The sequence below is a fragment of the Nomascus leucogenys genome, chromosome 12 (assembly GCF_006542625.1).
Source record: "Nomascus leucogenys isolate Asia chromosome 12, Asia_NLE_v1, whole genome shotgun sequence".
NCBI lineage: Eukaryota > Metazoa > Chordata > Mammalia > Primates > Hylobatidae > Nomascus > Nomascus leucogenys.
The window spans coordinates 27,854,687-27,879,492 of NC_044392.1; the positions used below are offsets into that span (position 1 = coordinate 27,854,687).

At 45.3% G+C, this 24,806-nt stretch overlaps 1 protein-coding gene across 2 annotated transcripts; it reads left to right on the forward strand.

Moving 5' to 3' along the window:
• Positions 1-4,647: 4,647 nt before the first annotated feature.
• SERPINC1 (serpin family C member 1) lies at positions 4,648-23,578 on the forward strand. Of its 2 annotated transcripts, XM_030823958.1 has the most exons (8): positions 4,692-4,800; positions 6,823-6,991; positions 7,090-7,456; positions 10,302-10,517; positions 11,425-11,562; positions 15,098-15,488; positions 17,511-17,575; positions 21,081-23,578. In XM_030823958.1, the coding sequence occupies exons 3-8, from the start codon at positions 7,193-7,195 to the stop codon at positions 21,255-21,257; spliced, it is 1,251 nt and encodes a 416-aa protein (XP_030679818.1). In that variant the 5' UTR covers positions 4,692-4,800; positions 6,823-6,991; positions 7,090-7,192; the 3' UTR covers positions 21,258-23,578. The 2 variants fall into 2 exon arrangements, with proteins under 2 accessions (XP_003258952.2, XP_030679818.1); XM_003258904.3 differs by lacking the exon at positions 6,823-6,991 and having other exon boundaries at positions 4,648-4,800; positions 21,081-21,340.
• The last annotated feature ends 1,228 nt before the right edge of the window (positions 23,579-24,806 follow it).

Genomic DNA, 24,806 nt, shown 5'->3' on the forward strand with positions numbered 1-24,806 from the left:
TTAGTATAGACCCTGGTATATAGTGTTTTTAAATAGCACCTATTAAAATGGCACCTATATGATCATAAATCATATTCAAACATTTAAAGAGTCTGACCTCAGCTAATGTCTAACACTAAAGCAATGGTTAAGTTTTAGACTATTGAATATTATACAGCCATTAGAAATTACTTTCACAGGCGTGGCACACCTAAACACCTCTTTCCACCTGCAGACGTGTTCTCCTTTTCTCCCCTGTCACCAGCCAGATGCTCAGCCTGCCTCAGGTTCCTCTTTGGTGCTGCCACTGCCCTCATCCTGCCCTGCTCCTCTTCTCTCCCCAAGCTTCCGTGTGAATACAACACTGACACTCTTGTGTCATAAAGTCAAGACGTATTGAATAGGTGATACATTGACATGTTCAACATTAGAAAACTAAATAAGATGGTACATATTGATAAGTCTACTCCCACCCTTGTCTCTAGCCACCCCTCACCCCATCATCCTCACTTTGTGTTACAAAAAGCATAGCATACTATAAACACTTTCTGCAGCTTGCTTTTTCCCCACATAATTATCCTAAGGACCCTTCCATATCAGTACATCCATATAGAGCATCCTCATTCTTTTATACAATGGCACAGTTTTCCATTGTGGGGATGTGCCTTGGTTTATTTAACCAATCTCCTACAGATGGAAGTGGTGTCCAACTTTTCATTATTATGAATCAGGTCATGACAGCTAACCTTGTTGAAACCCATGCAGGTGTAGCTGTAGGATGAATTTCCTGAAGTGGATTGTCTGATTCACAGGGTACATGCATTTGTAATTTTGGTGTTTCCACATTTCCCTACAAAGGACCTACAAAGAGTTATGGCACTTTGTACCCCGAAGAGCAATGGATGAAACAGCTTGTTTCCTCACAGCCTAGTGTATTGTCTAACTTAATCTCTTTTAATTCTAATGGTTTTTGTGATAATCCTTTTCAGAGACACATGGAAATAACAGGGAGAGAGGAGTGCTTTAAAAGTCTTGCAGGGGCTGGGTGTGGTGGCTCACACCTGTAATCCCAGCACTTTGGGAGGCCGAGGCAGGCGGATCATCTGAAGTCAGGAGTTCAAAACCAGCCTGGCCAACATGGTGAAATCCCGTCTCTACTAAAAATACAAAAATTAGCAGGGCATGGCTGCGCATGCCTGTAATCCCAGCTACTTGGGAGGCTGAGGCAGGAGAATCGCTTGAACCCAGGAGGTGGAGGTTGCAGTGAGCCAAGACTGCGCTATTGCACTCTAGCCTGGGTAACAAGAGTGAAATTCCCTCTCAAAATAAATAAATAAATAGCCAGACACAGTAGCACACACCTGTAGTCCCAGCTACTCGGGAGACTAAGATGGGAGGATTGCAGGATTGCTCGAGCCCAAGTTGTTCAGGGCTGCGGTGAACTAAGATGGTGTCACTGTACTCCAGCCTGGGCAACAGTGAGACCCTATCTCAGAAAAAAGATTAATTTAAAAAATTTTTTTAAGTCTTGCAAAAGGATCATTGAGGGATGCTTAAATTAGCAGGTGAAAATTTGATGGAAAACAATATATTTGCATACTGTCAAGTATGTGAAATATCCCCACAAGACATTTAACAAAAGGGGGAACATTGTAATTTTACAGCAGAGAAACTTGGCAGACACAATCTTGTAATCCAAGTTAATCACCAGTGATGGGATAAATTAACATCTGTAGAAGAAGAAGAAAGAAGAAGAAGAAGAAGAAGAAAGAAGAAGAAGAAGAAGAAGAAGAAGAAGAAGAAGAAGAAGAAGAAGAAGAGGGAGAAGGAGAAGGAGAAGGAGAAGGAGAAGAAGAAGAAGAAAGAAGAAGAAGAAGGAAGAAGAAGAAGAAGAAGAAGAAGAAGAAGAAGAAGAAGAAAGAAGAAGAAGAAGAAGAAGAAGAAGAAGAAGAAGAAGAAGAAGAAGAAGAAGAAGAAGAAGAAGAAGAAGAAGAAGAAGAAGAAGAAAGAAGAAGAAGAAGAAGAAGAAGAACAACAACAACAACAACAACAACAACAACAACAAAAGAATATGCACCAGGCAGAGTGGCTTAAACCTGTATGGAGTCTTGCTCTGTCATCCAGGCTGGAGTGCAGTGGCATAATCTCGGCTTACTGCAACCTCCACCTCCCGGGTTCAAGTGATTCTCCTGCCTCAGCCTCCTGAGTAGCTGAGATTACAGGTGCATGCCACCAGCCCAGCTAATTTTTTTTTTTTGTATTTTTTAGTGGAGACAGGGTTTCACCATGTTGGCCAGGCTGGTCTCAAACCCCAGACCTCAAGTGATCTGCCCACCTCAGCCTCCCAAACTGCTGGGATTACAGGCGTGAGCCACCACGCCTGGCAGAACACTTTTAAAAAATATATATAACTTAATTTTTAACATTTGAGACAGGGGCTCACTCTGTCACCAAGGCTGGAGTGCAGTGGTGTGATCACAGCTCACTGCAATCTGAATTCCTGGGCTCAAGCGATCCTCCCACCTCAGCCTCCTGAGTAGCTGGGACTATAGGCTCATGCCACCATGCCCAGCTTATCATTATTATTTTCTGGAGATGGGGGTCTCACTGTGTGGGGTCTCACAGTTGGTCTTGAACTCCTGGCCTCAAGCCTCGGCCTTCCAAAGTGCTAGGATTACAGATGTGAGCCACTGCATCCAGCCGGGATGAACAAATTAAACACAAACCCTGATGTTATAGTTCTTAATTCCTTGACCTGGTAGTATCTGCATCCTAATCTTTTCCAGCAGATGTTCACCAAATCACCTCTATTTCTGCAGGGCCCCTCATCTGCCCTCCTCCAAGGACCTTCTTGGCAAGACACAAACCTCACAACTCCTATAAGCTGGAACAATAGGTCTCAACAGCATGTTCCTGAAACCTCAAGGTCTTTGTATTTCTGATTTCTCTTTGGACAACTGTTCCTAAAGATATTCATATGGCCCCCTCCATCATTTCATTCTGGTTTCCTAACAATGATTCCTAAGGGAGGCCTTTCCTACCACGTGTTCTCAGATGGTGCCCTCCCCACTTCCTCCCACTACTTCCTATACACTTGCCCTGCTATAGTTTTCTCTATGGACCTTATTAACATCTGACTGGCACGTTACATATTTATTTTTTAAATACTGATTTTTTTTTTTTTTTTTTTTTGAGATGGAGTCTTGCTCTGTCAACCAGGCTGGAGTGCAATAGCATGATCTCGGCTCACTGCAACATCTGCCTCCCGGGGTCAAGTGATTCTCCTTCCTCAGCCTCCTGAGTAGCTGGAATTACAGGTACCCACCACCAGGCCCAGCTATTTTTTGTATTTTTAGTAGAGACGGGGTTTCACCAGGTTGGCTAGGCTGGTCTCGAACTCCTGACCTCAGGTGATCCACCTGCCTCAGCCTCCCAAAGTGCTGGGATTACAGGTGTGAGCCACCACGCTTGGCCTAAAATACTGATTCTTTATGTGATTGCTGTATGTGTCCCCCGAATGGAATCCCAGCCCCAAGAACAGTGTCTGCTGGCACAAGTAGCACTCATGTATTTGTTGAATTCAAGTGGTTGAACAGGAGCCTTTTCAATAGTCTTTAGGGTGACAGATGAGCCTCTGGGCATTCTGGGGCCCTTTGGGACAGTTCTTGGCAACTGTTCACACTGCACATGGAGGGCTTCAAAGGATCCAGGGTCTGAGTCAGCCAAGAACTTAGACACAGCTTCAGCCCAGGAGAGACGTCCTCTCTCCTGAACGAAGAGCTCTCTAAAATGTCTATGACTGCAACAGCAACTACAAGGAGTCCTTGATCACACAACAGGAGGCACACGTGCCCTGTGAACTCGGCGGCTGCAAACCTTGTGGTGGAGCTTTTGGCTATTTCAGAAGAGGGAAATGTAAACAAACCTGCCCTTTATCTCCATTAGTTTGAATGTACCCAATCTCCCCAATAACTAATAAAAATAACGATACACATAAATATAATTTAGTTTGTTTTTATTTCAGCAGTTGTATGTGGGTTTTTTACCTACCCCACATTCTGCCTCCTGATCCTCCGGTAGAGTTTTGCTAAGTATTTCCTAGCTGCTCGCACCCCTGCTCTTCTGTCCCTGTCCCACCACTTCAGGGCTGCTGGGGAATGGGTCTCTCTGTGGGCCACAGGTGTAACCATTGTGTTTTCCTTGTCTGCGCCAGGGACACCTTGGCGCTCAGATGCCTGAAGGTAGCAGCTTGTCCCTCTTTGCCTCCTCTAATTAGATATTTCTCTCTCTCTCTCCCTCTCTCCATAAAGAAAACTATGAGAGAGGGAATTACAGGTAGAAGGCTAGAAGTTTTTGGACATTAACTATTTCTATCTTCGGATTTGGTTAACGAGAAACAAAAAATCCTGCAGACAAGTTTCTCCTCAGTCAGGTATTTCCTAACCAAGTTTGAGGGTATGATCATACTCTCCTTTTCCTTTTCTATAAAGCTGAGGAGAAGAGCGAGGGAGCGTGCGCAAGAGAGGCGGCTCAGGCTTTCCCTGGGCCTGATTGAACTTTAAAACTTCTCTACTGATTAAACAACACTGGGCTCTACACTTTGCTTAACCCTGGGAACTGGTCATCAGCCTTTGACCTCAGTTCCCCATCCTGACCAGCTCCCTGCCCCACCCTGGCCTCTGGAACCTCTGCGAGATTTAGAGGAAAGAACCAGTTTTCAGACGGATTGCCTCAGACCACACTGTCTCTACTTGCCCAGCCCTGTGGAAGATCAGCGACCATGTATTCCAATGTGATAGGAACCGTAACCTCTGGAAAAAGGTAAGAGGGGTGAGCTTTCCCCTTGCCTGCCCCCACTGGGTTTTCTGACCTCCAAAGGACTCACAGGAATGACCTCCAACACCTTTGAGAAGACCAGGCCCTCTCCCTGGTAGTTACAGTCAAAGACCTGTTTGGAAGACGTCATTTCAAGCGCTCTCCCTCCCACCCCCCACTCGGGATAAGGCCTTTCCTAAGCTACACCTTGCGTCCCTAGCCTAAGAAACAAGAGGTGTGTCATCCCTGGTGTAAAGATGCTGTGCAGGACGTCAGCACTCACGGGATCCAGGGGACGCTCCAAGGGGAATCCCCAGGGCCTGCCATATATCCGGGAAGAGAGCAAATGTTACCCATGAGGACCTCCTCACTACCTTTTTGCTCTTTCTTCCACTCAGATCCACCCCACTCCACCCCCACCCAAATCCCAGTGACCTTTGACTAAAGGGCCGAAACTGCTTCCTTTTCTCACAGTGAGAGTTGTCCCTCCCTCAACGCCACACACACTACCTTCTTCATCTGAGTTGTCACAGGAGGCTAGAAACGGGGTGGTGGCGCAACCGCCTTGGTTTTAATTTGTGCTTCATAGCCCTCCCAGGGTCCTCTCAGCCTCAAGTGGCATTTCCAAATGTAGCTGAAAGACAGAGTGGGCAACCGAAGGCAGTGGAGATGGGAAGATGAATGGCAGGGTCCTCTCCTCTCTCTCTCTGCTTCTTCAGCCTGCCTTCCACATCTCCCTTGGTGCCGCTGCTTCTCTCCGGCTTTGCACCTCTGTTCTTGAAAGGGCTGCAGAACTGGACTCAGACCACGCAAGAAGGCAAGTCCCCCTCAGCTGCCCCAGCTTCCAGCCTGCCCCACGCTTGCCCCGCAGACCACGTCCGTGAATCTGCACTGGGTGCCTGTCTTTCTCTCCCAGGAGAAGATGGGAAGATCCAGTACCCACAGACAGACTCCCTTGTGTACACCCAGGAACCATAAACCAGCTGGAGGCAGCCCCTGCCCCACCCTGTCTTATCTACAAAAAATATTACAAGAGACTTTATCTCTTGATTTGCTTCATCGAGTGTCCCAACTACCTCATTTTTTAAAAATGTGAAATTAGCTTCATTTACCTTCATTAAATCCATGTTGGCGACTATAAAAAATTCCAGGCAATAAAAAAGGATGAGAGCCTGAACTAAAGCAATGGCAATAACTGGTGAAAGAGTAAAAAAACAGAACTGATTGACTCTGGGGTGAACTGATTGACTCTGGGGTTTGACTAAATGAGGAGGAGAGAGGGAGGAATCCAGGGTGATTCTCAGGTTTCCGTACGGGATTCACTGAGCCCATTCACATGAGCAGGCATGTGGGGGAGAATTAATTACCAGTTCAGTTTGGTCCTGTTTCCCTAAAGAACTTGTAGGAGTTCCTGGTGGAACTGTCCAGCAAATAGTCAGTCTGGAGTGCAGTGGAAGGGTTAGGGCTGGAACTAGAGAGGTGGGAATCTTCAGCACGCAGATATTGCCACTGTTTTTGTTTGTTTGTTTGTTGTTGTTGTTTTGAGACACAGTCTCGCTTTGTCGCCCAGGTTGGAGTGCAGTGGCACAATCTCAGCTCACTGCAACCTTCGCACTGGGTTCAAGCGATTCTGCCTCTGCCTCCCTAGTAGCTTGGGACTACAGGTGTGCACCACCACACCCAGCTAATTTTTGTATTTTTAGTAGAGATGGGGTTTCACCATGTTGTCCAGGCTGATCTCGAACACCCAACCTCAAGTGATCTGCACGCCTCAGCCTCCCAAAGTGCTGGGATTACAGGCGTGAGCCACCGCGCCTGGCCAGATATTGCCTTTGCTCCATCCATTTCTTCTTACTTCTCTTGTGTTGCTGAAATCTCTCTGCTGCATCTATCAGAGTCCTTCCCCAAACAGTTTCTGTAGATGGCTCCCCCTACCACCCTGACTCTTCACTGGGCACTAAAGCCGATTTTTTAGGCATGCACGTTCCATGTCACAAACAGGAAGCTTCTCATTCTTTTTTCTCCCAGCATGGGGAATTGAGCACATAATACTCCAAATAACCATCAGTTGATTCTAATTCCAACATGACCATGTCCAGGCAACTGAACTATCCCCTGGCAAGAAGTCTAGGACTGAACCTGCCCTGGGCCCTTGTACTTGGTTCAAAGGCTTTAACCCTTCTCTTGGTCACACCAGGTGGGCTGGAATCCTCTGCTTTACTGGGGCAACCCTGTGGTGGGCAGTGGGGCTAGGGGTCGCAGCCTAGCTTAACTCGGCATTTTGTCTCCTTGCAGGAAGGTTTATCTTTTGTCCTTGCTGCTCATTGGCTTCTGGGACTGTGTGACCTGTCACAGGAGCCCTGTGGACATCTGCACAGCCAAGCCACGGGACATTCCCATGAATCCCATGTGCATTTACCGCTCCCCGGAGAAGAAGGCAACTGAGGATGAGGGCTCAGAACAGAAGATCCCTGAGGCCACCAACCGGCGTGTCTGGGAACTGTCCAAGGCCAATTCCCGCTTTGCTACCACTTTCTATCAGCACCTGGCAGATTCCAAGAATGACAATGATAACATTTTCCTGTCACCCCTGAGTATCTCCACGGCTTTTGCTATGACCAAGCTGGGAGCCTGTAATGACACCCTCCAGCAACTGATGGAGGTACTACCCAAAGGTCTTCTGCCCAGCCACCTTGTTAGGAGCACCTTTGGGGCTTCCATAGGTCCAAGTCCAGTGACTCCTCAACTGACAATGCAGGCCACTAGAGGTGCTCATTATGCATTACGATTCCCTTTGAATCACTACTGTGTTATAATTCCCTTTGAAAATCATTTTTTAAAAAATTAGCCAAGGAATCTTGGCTATCTACTTTTTAAATCCTGGTTTCCTCTTTTGAGCACCTTAAAAGGGGGGAAGGCTTGTATCTTCTTTCAACTTATCTTTTTAGTAATTCTTTCATCTATATGCTTACTCATTCATTTGATCACTTATTTATTTATTCATTCAGCACTTCCTCTGTGCCAGGCAATGTGTTGTGCCAGTCCCTCCTCTGGTGGAAGAAGAGTAGCTTTACCATCTGGTGACATCAGGCATATGGGCTCTTGTGGAAAAAAATTCTAGGATAGTATTTTTTTTTTTTTGAGATGGAGTCTCGCTCTGTTGCCCAGGCTGGAGTGCAGTGGTGCAGTCTCGGCTCACTCCAACCTCCGCCTCCCAGGTTCAAGCAATTCTCCCACCTCAGCCTCCTGAGTAGATGGGATTACAGGCACACGCCACCACGCCCAGCTAATTTCTATATTTTTAGTAGAGATGGGGTTTCACCATGTGGCCAGGCTGGTCTCAAACTTTTTTTTTTTTTTTGAGACGGAGTCTCGCTCTGTCATCCAGGCTGGAGTGCAGTGGCACGATCTCAGCTCACTGCAACCTCCACCTCCCGGGTTCAAGCAATTCTCAGCCTCAGCCTCCCGAGTAGCTGAGATTACAGGCACCCGACACCATGCCTGGCTAATTTTTTTATCTTTAGTAGAGATGGGGTTTCACCATGTTGGCCAGGCTGGTCTTGAACTCCCGACCTCGTGATCCACCTGCCTTGGCCTCCCAAAGTGCTGGGATTATAGGCATGAGCCACCGCGCCCGGCCTCAAACTCTTGACTTCAAGGGATTGGCCCGACTTGGCTTCCCAAAGTGCTGGGATTACAAGCATGAGCCACTGCACTGGGCCTAGGATGGTGTATTGAGACCAGGGGCCCAGGAAAGCCAAGAGAAGCCTCAAGGACGTGAGAGTGTTTTCTGGCTCTGGGAAGTATGGATCATTTCAGCTCAGTGACTTAGTTCCCACCCCCTTCCCCCCACTGCCTTTTGTGGGAGGGAAGTAGGACATGATAAGATGAAATGTCATGGATTGATTGATCACTGTTGGCCTCTGGGGCTATGATAAGTCATGGATGGAAACACTAGATCTTTAATCTATCCTTGGCTTGGCTGCCTGACAGTCTTTCTTCAGGTTGGATCACACTTTGGAAGCAGAGTTCATCAATAGGGAGGCATGAGTCCCTTCAAGATGGTATATGGTGCTTATTTGAAACTTGGACACTAAAGTCTGTGGGTCTTAGGAGGGTTCCTTCTATTCTAGTGGTCAATTTCCATAGAACTTCATCACCTTTGCTCAGGGCTCTGGGATCAGTTAACCCAAGTCTTCACTCCCTGAGAGAAATTGTGGGTTTAAAAACTTTTAAGAGGCCGGGCGCGGTGACTCACGCTTGTAATCCCAGCACTTTGGGAGGCCAAGGTGGGCAGATCACGAGGTCAGGAGATCGAGACCACGGTGCAACCCCGTCTCTACTAAAAATGTTAAAAAATTAGCCGGGCATGGTGGCGGGCGCCTGTAGTCCCAGCTACGCGGAGAGGCTGAGACAGGAGAATGGGGTGAACCCGGGAGGCGGAGCTTGCAGTGAGCCGAGATCGCGCCACTGCACTCCAGCCTGGGGGACAGAGCGAGACTCCGTCTCAAAAAAAAAACAAAAACCAAAAAACAACTCTTAAGACACGTAATACTGCCTTCTCTGGGCCCTTCAGTCATTTTTGTATACATTGGTACTGGTCTCAAAGCACTTCCATATCCCTCATGTCTCTGTCCCCAAGTAAGATCTTAAATGTAACCCTTCCTACAAGAAGAACAGAACAGAACACTGCTTCCAAACCACACAAGTTCCTTGGGTCCCCCCCTCTACACAAACGGCATGTGTTGGGAAAGCAGGGTGAGACTGAATCTCTCTGGAGAAGAGGGAAATTCAGCACCAAGCTTTTGATCAAAAGCATAATCCCCCCCCTAAAAAAGTGCCTATTGGAACAAAATCAGGAAAACCAAAGGCAGAGAACAGACAAAACCAAAAGGTCTTTTGTAGCCTGAGGAGAGAGCATGGAAAGGGCAGGAGGGGAACAGCCTCGCCCATTTTGCCTTGGGGATGGTGAAGATGGGCACTGGGGGATTCCAGCTTCAAAGCATGGATGAGTTCTAAGTCCTTTTCAACCCTGAGACTCTTTAATTCTGAGCCTGTTTAATCCCTTGCTGATAGATTCACTCTTCCTTTCTCACCCCTACCATCAATATCCCAGAGCCTCCATGAGCAGCTGGCCCCAGTAGATGCCACAAAAGTGTTTGTTACAAGAAGGACGCTGTCCTGATTCTCTTCTCTGTCCAGAATCACCAAGAGGGCTTTTCCCATTCCAGCAAGAAAACATCTGTGTGTTGATCTAGAGCCCTTTAGAGACTTTAGGTGGTGACCTAGTCTCTCTTTTTCCCTTTATCCTTCCTACCCTTCATTCTTCTTTTATCCTTTTATTCATCAGAACACAAGAGGTGAGCATTTATGCTGTCCCAGGTACTGTGCTTGAAGGAATTCACAACTGAGGTGGCTATTAGTCAGGGACTGACCAGCATGTGCTCACCACCCATGTTAGCTAGGCTGCCCACCAAACCCACCACCATTTTTTTTTACTTCTATAGGTATTTAAATTTGACACCATATCTGAGAAAACATCTGATCAGATCCACTTCTTCTTTGCCAAACTGAACTGCCGACTCTATCGAAAAGCCAACAAATCCTCCCAGTTAGTATCAGCCAATCGCCTTTTTGGAGACAAATCCCTTACCTTCAATGAGACCTACCAGGACATCAGTGAGTTGGTATATGGAGCCAAGCTCCAGCCCCTGGACTTCAAGGTGAGTTGCAGATGTTACTCCTGACCTCCGAGTTCTTCCTCTCCACTCAGAGATTGAGGAGGTGGAGAAACAGCATGCAAATTCACACTGCTTTGCTGCTGAAGATTGCTGGAGGGCTGACTGCAAGTCAGAACCCCTGGAATAGTTATTCTTACTTGAAACCTGAGAAATCAATGGTATCCATGCTTAGATTGTAGTGACTGCCCAGAAAACGTGAATAAATAATCAATTCTTCATTCCATCCACCAACTTCAAATATATACCAAAGAGTGTTTTGAAGATGCCAGTCCTACAAGATATCTTACTTAATTTGAACAGTTACCATGGTCAAATAAAGTTGGTACATGATGCATGTTATATTCTCCTCTTGGAGATTCATGAAGCACATGGGCCTTTGAAGGTTCTGAGAAACTCTGAAACAAAGAAATCTGTTGGCTTCATTCAATCAGCATTCCTCAAATGTATTTGACTGCATGGGCATTTCTCTCCTCCATATAACTTGCCAACCCTGTATAACCTGCTAACCCCATATAACCTGCAATCATTCATTGCTCCCCCTGGAACATGCCTTGGAAATTTTACTTCTGTGAGTTAAGATTTTCCAAAGTCAGAGAAAATAATATTTTATCTTCTTTTTCCCAGACTATTTTTGCCTCCCTTCTTTTCATTTATTTCTTCCTATTTCTTTTTGTTCTTTTTCTTCTGATAATATTTATCAACTACAGGACAGATTCATGGAACTATATTAGATATGTGAGGCTTCCCCAATTTGGGTTAGAGCGATGGCTTCTTAATCAAATGGCGGGAAAGGGCAGAGGGATGGTGAGAAAAATAAAATGCTGCCTGGGAAAATGGAGAAGCCAGTTGAATAGCACAGGTGCGTAGGTTTATTTTCTGTTCTCCTCAGGAAAATGCAGAGCAATCCAGAGCGGCCATCAACAAATGGGTGTCCAATAAGACGGAAGGCCGAATCACCGACGTCATTCCCCCGGAAGCCATCAACGAGCTCACTGTTCTGGTGCTGGTTAACACCATTTACTTCAAGGTACTCAGAATGGCCCTGGAGAGACCCCAGGGACTTCCTCTTGCTCTTCAGCTTACCTTTTTTTTTTTTTTTAAATGGTGAGACCGAAGTCCTGAGAGGGCAAATGGACTGCCTAAAGCTACACAGGCACAGGTCAGCAGGGCAGGTCAATTTTTTTTTTTTTTTTGACAGAGTCTCGCTCTGTTGCCCAGGCTGGAGTGCAGTGGCGCCATCTCGGCTCACTGCAAGCTTCGCCTCCTGAGTTCACGCCATTCTCCTGCCTCAGCCTCCCGAGTAGCTGGGACTACAGGCGCCCGCCACCACGCCTGGCTAATTTTTTGTATTTTTAGTAGAGACAGGGTTTCACCGTGTTAGCCAGGATGGTCTTGATCTCCTGACCTCGTGATCCACCCACTTCGGCCTCCCAAAGTGCTGGGATTACAGGCGTGAGCCACCACGCCCGGCCGGCAGGTCAATCTAAATGGACAAAAAAAGCCTAAGGGCTACAGGAACAGATTCCGACAGTAGAAGGCAGAGCTGAATCAACTTCTCCAAAGGTCCTGCTTCTGCCTCCTTGTCCCTGCCCTATTTCCTTCTCGCCTCCATTTATTTTATTTTATTTTATTTTTAAATACGGAATCCCATTCTGTCACCCAGGCTGGAGTGCAGTGGCACAATCACAGCTCACTGCAGCCTTGACCTCCCAGCGATCCCAATGATCCTCCCACCTTGGCCTCTCAAGTAGCTGGGACTACAGGTGCATGCCACCATACCAGATGAATTTTTTTATTTTTTTGTATGCCACAGCCCAGGCTGGTCTTGAACGCGTGGGCTCAAGCAATCCTTCTGCCTTGACCTGCCAAAGTGCTGGGATTACAGGCATGAACCACCACATGCGGCCAGCTTATCCTCTTTAACACTACTGGGCATGTGTAGGTAGATCCTTTCTGAGAAATGGTCCATGCACGGTCTGGGCAGACAAAACATTTGCTGAGAGCCCAGAACCGTTTGAACCATGGCTGCTGGGCTACCGTCCAGGGAGGTGTGGTAGTGTCCCCAGGCTGATGGCAGAGTGGGCACACAAACAAACCCATCACGTCCCACTGCAAGGTGTGCGCAGTGACAAACTCTCATATATATGTGATTCTGCTGTCCAGTTAACTCCATTTTGAAATCTGGAACGAAATGAGAGTCAATGTGTTCACAATCTTTAGTGCTGCGATTTTTTTCCCACCACCTGGAGCAGCTTCTACAATGACCCAAAGTTCCCTTTGCCTAAATCTTATTTTCTAAAATTTATTTTTATATATTTTATTTTTTGTATGTTTGCTGGTTTTTTGTTTTGAGACAGAGTCTTGCTCTTTTTGCCCAAGCTGGAGTGCAATGGTGCAATCGGCTCACTGCAACCTCCACCTCCCAGGTTCAAGCAATTCTCCTGACTCAGCCTCCCAAGTAGCTGGGATTACAGGTGCCCACCACCACGCCTGGATAATTTTGGTATTTTCAGTGGAGATGGAGTTTCACCATGTTGGCCAGGCTGGTCTCGAACTCCTGACCTCAGATGATCTGCCCGCCTCGGCCTCCCAAGGTGCTGGGATTATAGGCATGAGCCACTGCACCTGGCCTATTTTATCTTTTTTAAAAATGTTTTCTTTCCTGTAAAGTCCAGTTTTAGCTTAAATCTTCTGCGCTTCTAGGTGACAGGCTCACCTCAGACTTAGCGGAGGTGCTATTATTTACCGATGCAGAAGGCCTTGTTTTCCTCAGGGTAGTGTTCTGAAGACTCTGTCAACTTGATTACATTTGGGAAGGAAAAGGAAGAGGGGAGTGGGAATAAGCAGACTGCTGACACTCAGGGGGCCACCAGTTTAAGGCAGGTAGAATCGTGGCATATTTTGCCCATCCTGGGATGTGCCTCCAGGTACATTCTTCCCTCCCACAGGGCCCAGGGGATTAGCCAGTTGCTGCTGCTGTCAGTCGCTCTGTCTCTTATGGTTTCCCCTCCCCAAGTATAGAGCAGACTGTATTTCCACCATATGTATTTGCCCTTTACAGTTTGCAGAACAATTTGCCATTTATTAGCCCTCTTGATCCTCACAACATCACAAATGAAACCTGGGCCACTCAGACAGATTACTTAATTTTAAATCCCGACTCTTCCATTTCTGACTGCGTGAACTTGAGTGAGTTACCCGAGATCTTTCTATGCTCCAATTTCTGCACCTATAATGTGGTAATAATGATACATCTACCACATAGGGATACTGAGGTAGTTACTGCATGTAAATAAGGTGTAAGTTAATACATGCGAAATGCTTAGAAAATTGCCTGGCACACAGTAAGCATTCTGTAAATATTAGCTATCATCAGCTCCTAGTTTTACAGATGAGAAATCACCACTCAGAAGAGTTAAATGGGCCAGGCATGATGACTCACACCTGTGATCCCAGCACTTTGGGAAACTGAGGCAGGAGGATCACTCAAGCACAGAAGCTCAAGACCAGCCTGGGCAGCACAGGGAGATCCCGTCTTTACAAAAAATAAAAAAGTTAGCTGGGCATGGTGGCACACACCTGTAGTCCTAGCCATCTGGGAGGCTGAGGTGGAAGGATAGTTTGAGCCTGGGAGGTTGAGGCTGCAGTGAGCCATGAGCTTGCCTCTGCATCACTCCAACATGGGACACAGAGTGAGACCCTGTCCCCCCACCCAAAAAAGAAGAAGAGTTAAGTGGCTTGTCCCCAAATTAAAGAGCTAGAAAGTGATAAAGAATGGTAATTTTGAAAAGTGTGTCTTCTATCTCAGGGTCCCTCCCAGTTTGAAGAGGAAGTCAGTCAAGACTCATCCTCTGCCTGTTATCTGTGTCTGTGTCTGGCAGAGCCCAGGACCTTGGAGGTTGGCCCTGAGAAAAGAGGTTGGTGGGGCCAGGCTCAGTGGCTCACGCCTGTAATCCCAGCATTTTGGGAGGCCTAGGCAGGTGGATCACCTGAGGTCAGGAGTTCATGACCGGCCTGGCCAACATGGCGAAACCCCGTCTCTACTAAAAATACAAAAAGTTGGCTGGGCGTGGTGGCGGGTGCCTGTAATCCCAGCAACTTGGGAGGCTGAGACAGGAGATTTGCTTGAACCCTGAGGTGGAGGTTGCAGTGAGCCGAGATTGTGCCATTGCACTCTAGCCTGGGCAACAAGAGCAAAACTCTGTCTCAAAAAAAAAAAAAGTTGGTGGAAGGCAGACAGCACAAAGCAATTAGATTTAAACTCAAGAAGAGACTTGCAGAGAGGCTTCTAGATTGTTCTTGGTTTTGGTTTTTATTTTTATGATTATAAAAGCAAATACTCACAGCTGAAAATCTGGGGAAATACAGAAAAGTACACAGAGAAAAACCTACTCATAATTCCATCATTCTGACACAGTCATTATTAACCTTTTTGTGCATATCCCGCCAGTCTTTTTTCCGAATAATTATATATTAATGTAACACTATAATATGGATATGTCTTGTGTCAATAACTATCCTCCTATGAATGTTTGTGTTCTTACTTTGTGATTCTCTTCCAGGGCCTGTGGAAGTCAAAGTTCAGCCCTGAGAACACAAGGAAGGAACTGTTTTACAAGGCTGATGGAGAGTCATGTTCAGCATCTATGATGTACCAGGAAGGCAAGTTCCATTATCGGCGCGTGGCTGAAGGCACCCAGGTGCTTGAGTTGCCCTTCAAAGGTGATGACATCACCATGGTCCTCATCTTGCCCAAGCCTGAGAAGAGCCTGGCCAAGGTGGAGAAGGAACTCACCCCAGAGGTGCTGCAGGAGTGGCTGGATGAGTTGGAGGAGATGATGCTGGTGGTCCACATGCCCCGCTTCCGCATTGAGGACAGCTTCAGTTTGAAGGAACAGCTGCAAGACATGGGCCTTGTCGATCTGTTCAGCCCTGAAAAGTCCAAACTCCCAGGTTTGTCTAGGAAGGAGTTTCCTCCCTTCTCTACTCGCAAGGTAGTCTGACCAAAAGTGGAAGAGTTGGAGAAAGAATGGAAAGGAGCAACAAGTCAGGACTCCTGGATACTGATCCTAGTTTCTACTGCTAACTTGTGGAGATCTCTTTTCCTTTTGAGGCCTCAGTTTCCTCTTCTGTAAAAGGGAAGTTTGTTCTTGGATCTCCATGGGCCCAGCCAGCACTGGTGCCCTGTGAGTCTGTATCAGGTAGAGGAGACAGGACCAGGTGGAGAGGAATTTGAAGGGGCATTGGAATTCAGAGCAAAGAGACAGATATTAAGAGCTGGGGAAATTTGGTTCCCATTACACAGGCCTCACTGACATTTATTATTATTATTATTATTATTAGAGACAGAGTTTTACTCTGTTGCCCAGGCTGGAGTGCAGTGGTGCGATCTTGGCTCACTGCAACCTCTGCCTCCCGGGTTCAAGCGATTCTTATGCCTCAGCCTCCTGAGTAGCTGGAATTATAGGCACGTGCCACCACACCTGGTTAATTTCTGTATTCTTAGTAGAGATGGGGTTTCACCATGTTGGCCAGGATGGTCTTGAACTCTTGACCTTGTGATCCGCCTGCCTTGGCTTCCCAAAGTGCTAGGATTACAGGCGTGAGCCACCACACCTGGTGCATTAAAATATCTTTTAAGGGAGTTGGCTGGCCAGGATGGCTCATGCCTGTAATACCAGCACTTTGGGAGGCTGAGGTGGGAGGATTGTCTAAGCCCACGAGTTCGAGACCAGCCTGGACAACATAGTGAGATGGTTTCTACAAAAAAATAAAAAAAATTAGCCAGGCATGGTGACGCACACCTGTAGTCCTAGCTTCTTGGGAGGCGGAGCTGGGAGGATTGCCTGAGTTCGGGAGGCCAATGCTGCAGTGTACTGTGATCACACCACTGCATTCCAGCCTGAGTGGGCAACAGAGTGAGGTCCTATCACTAAATAACTAAATAAATAAATAATAAAATAAGTTTATGAGGTTAAGTAATTAGATTTATCTTTATTGGGCTTTATGTTTTTTTTTTTTGAGACGAAGTCTCGCTCTTGTCCCCCAGGCTGGAGTGCAGTGGTGCAATCTCAGCTCACTGCAACCTCCACCTCCCAGATTCAAGCGATTCTCCTGCCTCAGCCTCCCAAGGAGCTGGGATTATAGGCGCCTGCCACCACGCCTGGCTAATTTCTGTATTTTTAGTAGAAATGGGGTTTCACTATGTTGGCCAGGCTGGTCTTGAACTCCTGACCTCAGGCGATCTACCTGCCTCGGCCTCCCAAAGCGCTGGGATTACAGGCATGAGCCACTGCGCTATTGGGCTGTCTTTAAGCTAGTTTTGAAAACTAAAAATGTTGCCAGACTGGAAAGAAAGATGTTCCCTCTGGATGGAGCGAGTTTTTTCTGTAAGAACAGAGTCTTGCCCTTTCTCTCTCCCACAAAAAGCTGAAGCCTGAGAATGAATTATCAGGAGCCACGCTGAACAAGCCTAAAGTACTTTATTATTATTATTATTATCATTTTTGAGATGGAGTTTTGCTCTTGTTGTCCAGGCTGGAGTGCAGTGGCGTGATCTTGGCTCACTGCAACCGCTGCATCCCGAGTTCAAGCAATTCTCCTGCCTCAGTCTCACAAGTAGCTGGGATTACAGGCATGTGCCACCACACCTGGCTAATTTTTGTATTTTCACGGTAGAGACAGGGTTTCACCATATTAGTCAGAGTGTCTCCAACTCCTGACCTCAGGTGATCTGTACGCCTTGGCCTCCCGAAGTGCTGGGATTACAGGTGTGAGCCACTGCACCCGGCCCCCAAAGTACTTTATTATTTTTAACACATATTCATTGTGAGAGTATGATTAGGTGAAGATTTAGGATTTCTTCTTATGTTTCAAAAAGGCCCAAAGGATCTCTTAATTCAAACTGAATTCCCATCTGTGGGTTGAAGCCAACTTTCTCCCATCTCACAAAGCCTTCTCCGGTCTTCCTTCCAGGTATTGTTGCAGAAGGCCGGGATGACCTCTATGTCTCAGATGCATTCCATAAGGCATTTCTTGAGGTGAGTACACCTGCCCCACTCTCTTCCTATGCTACTTTTCTGCCACTTTATTATTCAGTATTTCGTGTGATTTCTAACTCTGGAGTTCTTGCTCCACTAGCTCTTAGGGTACAGACAGGAGATGCATGAACAACAGGAACACATGTGGAAAAGGCCTGTTTCCAGTGTTAAGGCATGCAAAAGGCCTCACAAGGCCTGCTATAATACAGCCCTCCCCGAAACCCTCATGGTGTGATTGTTTTGCCTTCCCTCCCACTACCTCTTCTGCAGCAGGTCAAGCGGGAACACAAACATTTAGGGAGCGTGATACAGGAAAAGAAGCCAGCAAAGGTCATCAAGAAGAAATTTACAGCATGAGGAGAACCAGAAGAGTATGGGGTCGCAGAAACCCAGGGAGAATTTTTTTTTTGTTTTTCTTTTTGAGACAGAGCTTTGTTCGCTTTTGTTGCCCAGGCTAGAGTGCAATGGTGCAACAGCTCACTACAACTTCTGCCTCCCACGTTCAAGCGAATCTCCTGCCTCAGCCTCCTGGGTAGCTGGGATGACAGGCATGTGCCACCACGCCCAGCTAATTTTTGTATTTTTAGTAGAGACAGGGTTTCTCCATGTTGGTCAGGCAGATCTTGAGCTCCCGATCTCAGGTGATCCACCCTCCTTGGCACCCCCAAAGTGCTGGGATTACAGGCATGAGCCACTGCACCTGGCCAACCCAGGGAGAAGTTTTAAGAAAATGGATGGCATCAAGTAAGAAGACTCCCGGGCTGGGCATGGTGGTTCACACCTGTAACCCCAGCACCTTGGGAGGCTGAGATGGAAGGATCACGTGAGCCCAGGAGTTCGCAACCAGCCTGAGCAACACAGTAAGACCCTGTCTCTACCAAAAAATCTTAAAAAAAAAACAAGTTTGGAGACTGCCCATAGCTTACCTTTCCCTGAGGACAGAATAGTGTGGCCACATGCCTAATTGTAATGGATAAAGAGCAAATGGAAGGTAAGAAAGGGAAGCTGGTGAGTGTGCATCAGTGTCTTAAGGTGTGCTCCAGACAACAAGAGCACTAGACTACACTGGAGGAAACAAAAAGGTGGTCAAATAAATGCATATCCTCTCATGGGAGATGAACAGTACACACTGGCATGCTGAGGTCTGAGAAGTCCCACAGTAAAGAAAATGGTTGAATATCACTTAACCTAGTGTTCCCCCAACTGAGGTGTGCATGGAACCCCGTGTTAGAGTAATAGCTGTGTACAGCATGTGGAACTTCTGGTTCTTAAGTAAACACAAAACTATGGACCAACAGCAGTAGTTATCTGGGGAGCTTTATCTGGAGATTCTGGGATGGGCCCTGAGAATCTGTGTATGTACTAAACTCCTCAGAGGATTCTTATGCACAATGAGATTTGGGAACCACTGGTATAGATTATTTTTTGCGGGAGCCAGGCTGTGAGGGAAAGGAGATTTGACAATGGTAGAGAAGTTCCTAGAATTGAAGAAATCGAAAAGAATGAAGGTTGTAGTCAAAGAGAAAGGTTTCAGAGAATGGTGCTAAGTAAATATAGATCCTGGGATCAAACTCAGAGGAAAGTGGAATTTTAACGGGAGTGAGGAAATGTGATAGCTTGAAAGAACACAAGGTTATAGTCTGAGAAAAGGATGCTATTAATATAATTTCAAAGGTAGAGTAGTTCTAAGATGGCAAGTCCAAGGTGGAGAGCAGTTCTGAGATGGCAAGTCCAAAGTGTAGCCATGGACAGGTTTGCTTAAGTGGAATGAAGGTAATGCTCATTAGGTTTGATGAGATGGAAGAAATGGGAGACTAGGGTGTTGAATGGGTCTCCTAATGAGATTTTTTTTTTTTTTATTGAAATGGAGTCTTGATCTGTTGCCTAGGCTTGAGTGCAGTGGCATGATCTCAGTTCACTGCAACCTCTGCCTCCTGGGTTCAAGCGATCCTCTCACCTCAGCCTCCCAAGTAGCTGGGACTACAGGTGCCCACCACCACGCCCGACTAAGCTTTTGTATCTTTAGTAGAGATGGGGTTCCACCATGTTGGCCAGGCTGGTCTCAAACTCCTGACCTCAAGTGATCCACCCGACTCAGCCTCCCAAAGTGCTGAGATTACAGGCATGAGCCACTGTGCCCGGCCTACTGATATGTTTTAATTGCCTCAAATGATAGCAGGAGTTGGAGTGGACAGAAAGGCTAAGTACAAAAATCATCAGTGTGGGGATATAATCTATAGGACAATGAATGTCAATGACCTTTAAGACAATAGCAAGAGTAGAGGTATTGAGGTCAGAACAAGGGATTTTACAAGAGTGCTGTATTAATGGTTTTGGAAGTTAAGATGACACTGCTCACACCCTCTTTCACATGGATTTTTGGAAGAAAGAATACTTAGGCAGACTGCAAGGGAAATTGAGTCCTCAGGGTTTTAACTGTCATTGAATATCCTCTTGTAAGGACTCCAATTAGAAGTGGTCAACTCAGACCTCCTTGAGGGGTCTGAGTTACTGCTAGGAAGAAGCAGAGGTCTGGATTCATTTTATCCACCTGAGCCCAGTACACAATGATGTAAGATTTTTCCATGGTTCTTACAACAAAGCTGTTTTCTTTGAAAACCCTGGGAATCCTTAATAAACAGGACCCCAACTAATGGTAGATCTGAGAAGCCATTAAAAACCAGAATCTGATTTGAATAAAAGGATCCTGGTCATGCAAACACTCTAGTCTGCTAATAAATTTAGTGCTGGAATGAGCATGAAATAGGTAATATGGGGAGATAGCGGGTAAGGAAGGGAGGAACAAAAGAAGGGGAAGGAAGAGTGAGAAGGAAGGAGAAGACATCATCAACCAGCTCCACAAAACCCAGGGAGCTGGTTAATCATGTACTTTCATTAAGAGCAGAAACAGAGTTTTAGTGATATTCTGGGTCCAGGGGCAAAATTTTCTGAAGGTGTTTCCCTAGACCTGCTTATCAGCCATGTTCAAATACCATTGTTTCAGTCTATTACTCCAAGAAAATGGCATCTCGTCCAGCCAGAGAACCCACCTCTTTTCACAGGCCCTAGCTCCTGTGTGGCTCTTTGGAGTAGCTGTATCTTGGATCTTGATGCTCCGAGAGTGAAACTGTTTCAACTATGGAGTTCAGATCTTGAGCCAAAAATCTTTCAGCGGCTGGCACAAAAAAAAATCTGCTGTAAAACCATTTACAGCGGTACCAGCCAGAAATGTGATAACCTGTGTACATTCAGATTTCTGGGTTACCTGAATGGAACTCTTACACTTATTACCTAGCACAAGGCTTGGACAAACACAAGTACCTTACATTCTCTGCATGAAAGAATGAGTAGAAGTAGGATTCTGGAGGGAATCCAACCTGACCCAAATGTACTTTTTACTGGAAAACAAAAGCATTTGAGGAATTGCTGTGTCTGTGGATGATTTACCTGCCAATAATGAACGGCAGAGTGGCTAATGTAGTTTTATTTCCCATGTGACCTGCAGGTAAATGAAGAAGGCAGTGAAGCAGCTGCAAGTACCGCTGTTGTGATTGCTGGCCGTTCGCTAAACCCCAACAGGGTGACTTTCAAGGCCAACAGGCCTTTCCTGGTTTTTATAAGAGAAGTTCCTCTGAACACTATTATCTTCATGGGCAGAGTAGCCAACCCTTGTGTTAAGTAAAATGTTCTTATTCTTTGCACCTCTTCCTATTTTGGTTTGTGAATAGAAGTAAAAATAAATACAACTACTTCCATCTCACATTATAAATGGACTCTGCATTTGAAATGAAGACAAGGAAAGGGGAAACATGCTATTGGGGCATTTGGTAAAATGATGCCTTCAAGTTGTTCTTTACCCAGTAACCACATATGGATCAAGAAAATGAGGGAGAGAGCGATAAAAGATGGTAGAGAGCCAGAAAGGGAAGGGAGAGTGAATTCTGAGTATTTCCATCACACTAAAACATATCAAAAATTTAAACAAATTAGTTTCTATATATAGAAAAGACAGATTCAAATCTGAGTATTAAACCATTTAATTCTCAAACCACTCACATGCATAATGTTCTTTTACACAGTGTTAAAATAAAGGGGAAAATGCATTTTTATACAAACAGAATTTCAAGTATACATTAATAGACTTCTCAGATTACTAACCAAGTTGCTAAGATTTCATTCACATTGTTCTTAAAGCTGTTCAACGAGAAAGCTTTTGCTAAACTGCTTTAAATATGTTTATATAAACCCATATTTTCACTCTTTCTTTGAATCTCCCTCCCCCAACCCGAGTCTCTGCCCACCCTCCTGCCCTCCCACCTTCCCCGACATGACAGGGGTCCTGGGGCTCTAGGAGACATGCAACCCCACCAAGAACTATTGGCTTGTCTTCAGGGGAAGGACAGAATCTTACAGGAGGAGAGACTGAGAACACCTGTCAAATGAAGGGAGAACAAATCTGATACTTAGAAATGACACAAATCAGGATATCTTAAGAGTCTTTGTGTTTTCACTTGATTTTTAATTTAAAAAATCTCAGCCGCCCACAAACCACCACCAAAATTTCTGACAAATTGGTAGCTGTGAAAATAATCTTAGGTAGTTTTTCCCCAGTGAAACTTCCAAAATCAGGACAGGTATTTAGAACCCTTTTTCAATTTGGTGGTTCTTTTTCCCTTTGGCATGGAGTGGGGGCCACTTAAAAGTGGATGTTATTACTTGTGTGTTTACATTAAGAAATTTGGTTCATTTCACAGGGTCTGGTAAGAGTTCTCCCTCCTTAACTCTCCTCCTGAAGTAATCTGGTTTCAGGGCCAGGAACAGCCACTCTCCTTAGGAATTAAAGTGCATTTTTTTTTCAGTAAAGGGAAAGAGGGGGAGGTGGTGGTTTACACTTAAGTGATGATTAAAGTAGGGTTGGGTGAGAGAAAATCCTACTCCTATATATAGGTATTTATAATTAAGGTCATAATAAAAACTGATATTCTTAGGAAATAAGATGCACAAAGCCAGTCTAGCACCCTCAGTGGTGCAAGAGCACTATTCTGGTTCACTGACTTTCCCGAGGCATCTTTACTATTAATGGAGTAACTGCTTCAGATAAAAAGACACAAATCTCAAACATTAGTTTTTTTCAAAGGGAAAAAACAGACTGGTAGGTTCTTACAGCTAAAAATACTCTATTCCATTCCCTTTCAGGGATAACATTTTAGAAACTGATTGTCTGTTTTAATACGAATCCTCCTTGATTAGCAAGTTGTAAAAAATATTAGATAAATTTGTTGTTTACAAATATTATGGTAGCCTTTAGAAACTTGGGAAGAGGTGGGCGTAGTTGATCCTTGCTATTAATCAATATCAACTGAGAGGAAGTGAAATTTTCCTATGATCTCTTTATTTGATCGCTACCATCAGAATCTTATTTTCTGACTAGTTTAAATGCTTTACAATTTCTTCTTGGGTTAAAAACCCAAGAGTTTCCCATAGAGAAGTAAATGCTACATTAACAGCTATACAAAGATGTGATGGGCTCAAGATGAGAAGGGGGATCTTGTCCTGGATTCTGGCCTCTGAGTCCAGTGTGATCTGCTTTTCACAGTGACCAGTGTGAAGGCACAGTGCCAGGGACAGGTAGATGGGGACAGCTGTCACCCATCATATAAGCACCATAGAGAACAGCTGGATAGATTTCTTTCAGACTATGTCCATCTGAAGGAAATCAAATTTCTGCTACATTGACTTTTCTGTCTTTGAGCCCTCAGCCTTTCTTTTCCTTTCAGAGGCAGAGCAGAGCGGGTCCCATTCAGAAATTATGAGGAGCCTAGAAACCTAAATGTTCTTTCAATGTACTCATTTAGAAAGAAATGCCAAAAATAGAGTTCTAGGCCAAGCACAGTGGCTCATGCGTGTAACTTTGGGAGTCCTAGGTGGGAGGATCGCTTGAGCCCAGGAGTTTGAGACCAGCCTGGGCAACATAGTGAGACTCTGTCTCTAAAAGAAAATAGAAAATTTAGCTGGGTGTGGTGGCACATGCCTGTAGTTCCAGCTACTTGGGAGGCTGAGGCAGGAGGATAGAGTCCAGGAGGTGGAGGCTGCAGTGAGCTATAATTGCACCACTGCACTCCAGCCTGAGTGACAGATCAAGATCCTGTCTCAAAAAAAAAAAAAAAAAAAAAAAAGTTCTAACTTTAAGGTTTCTTAAAGGGAAGGAAGCCATTAGTTCCTGATATTCTGCTATCAGATCACAAAATAATGCAATGTGCTAAAACTGTGAACTGAGATCACAGCAGATGAAAAATTAATGGACTGAGAACATATTTCTTTTGCCTATAGTTTGGGAATGCTTTTCTTTTGTTGAGAGTAGGGGGATGGAGCAGGGTGGTGAAACAGTACTCAAACTAACATTTGTTTTGCTGTTTTACAAAGGATTTCCTAGAGGTTTAAGAGGAATCAGCAAGCCAACCCATTAGGCAGAACTTGACCAAACTTCACAGTGCTGACAGGGAATTCCTGTTAGAGAATTTGTTTCATTCCTTGCTTAAAATATAGTACAAGTTTACGTATTTATCTTTTATCATTACTTCCCCACTCTGCTCTACTCTCCCCCCATAAAATCTTAAAATCCAGTGCAGTATAATTTGCATAAAGTTCAACAATGTTTCACAGTACTCCACAAGGTTCTTCAGTATGAAAACCCTAAGGGGGCTACTCTCTTTGGAGTCTCAAAGGCTATTGCTTTTCTAGTCCACCAGTTAACAGGAAGCCTTCAGCAAATTTTCTAAGGCATAGGAGGCATTTTCTCGGACACTGCAGCATTTACATGCTAAGCAAACAGCCAGGCCTTAGTGCTACTTTAATGAAATTTCACAGACTGATGCTAATTCAGTCCTCTGCACTAACCAACTTTCTCCTTGACCTACTTTTTCTCCTTGCACACATCACCTACTGAAGTTCAAATTACCAATTACTTGTACGCAATATATAAATGAAACTTTCCGTGGTATCCAGAATACTCTCAGAAGAGAGACTGCTACATTTGAACTTGCTCTTAAATACAAATTTTCTTCATGAGTTAGAAGTCACTTGGTAGCTAGTTAGTTTGAACAGTGGTTCTCACTATTTTAGGGTAATAAAACAGTTCTCCCCTCTGTGTGAGGTTGCCATGGGCAAGTAACAAACCCATTAAAACACCTTTACTACCTGGGATGAGAAAAATGAATCTGGAACCTCATTT

Excerpts from the sequence above, each read along its gene's own strand:
- SERPINC1 (XM_003258904.3), top strand. The coding sequence starts at position 4,760 with ATGTATTCCAATGTGATAGGAACCGTAACCTCTGGAAAAAG. Across the intron at positions 4,801-7,089 it reads ACCGTAACCTCTGGAAAAAG|GAAGGTTTATCTTTTGTCCT; the intron begins GTAAGAGGGGTG and ends GTCTCCTTGCAG. Across the intron at positions 17,576-21,080 it reads TCCATAAGGCATTTCTTGAG|GTAAATGAAGAAGGCAGTGA; the intron begins GTGAGTACACCT and ends TGTGACCTGCAG.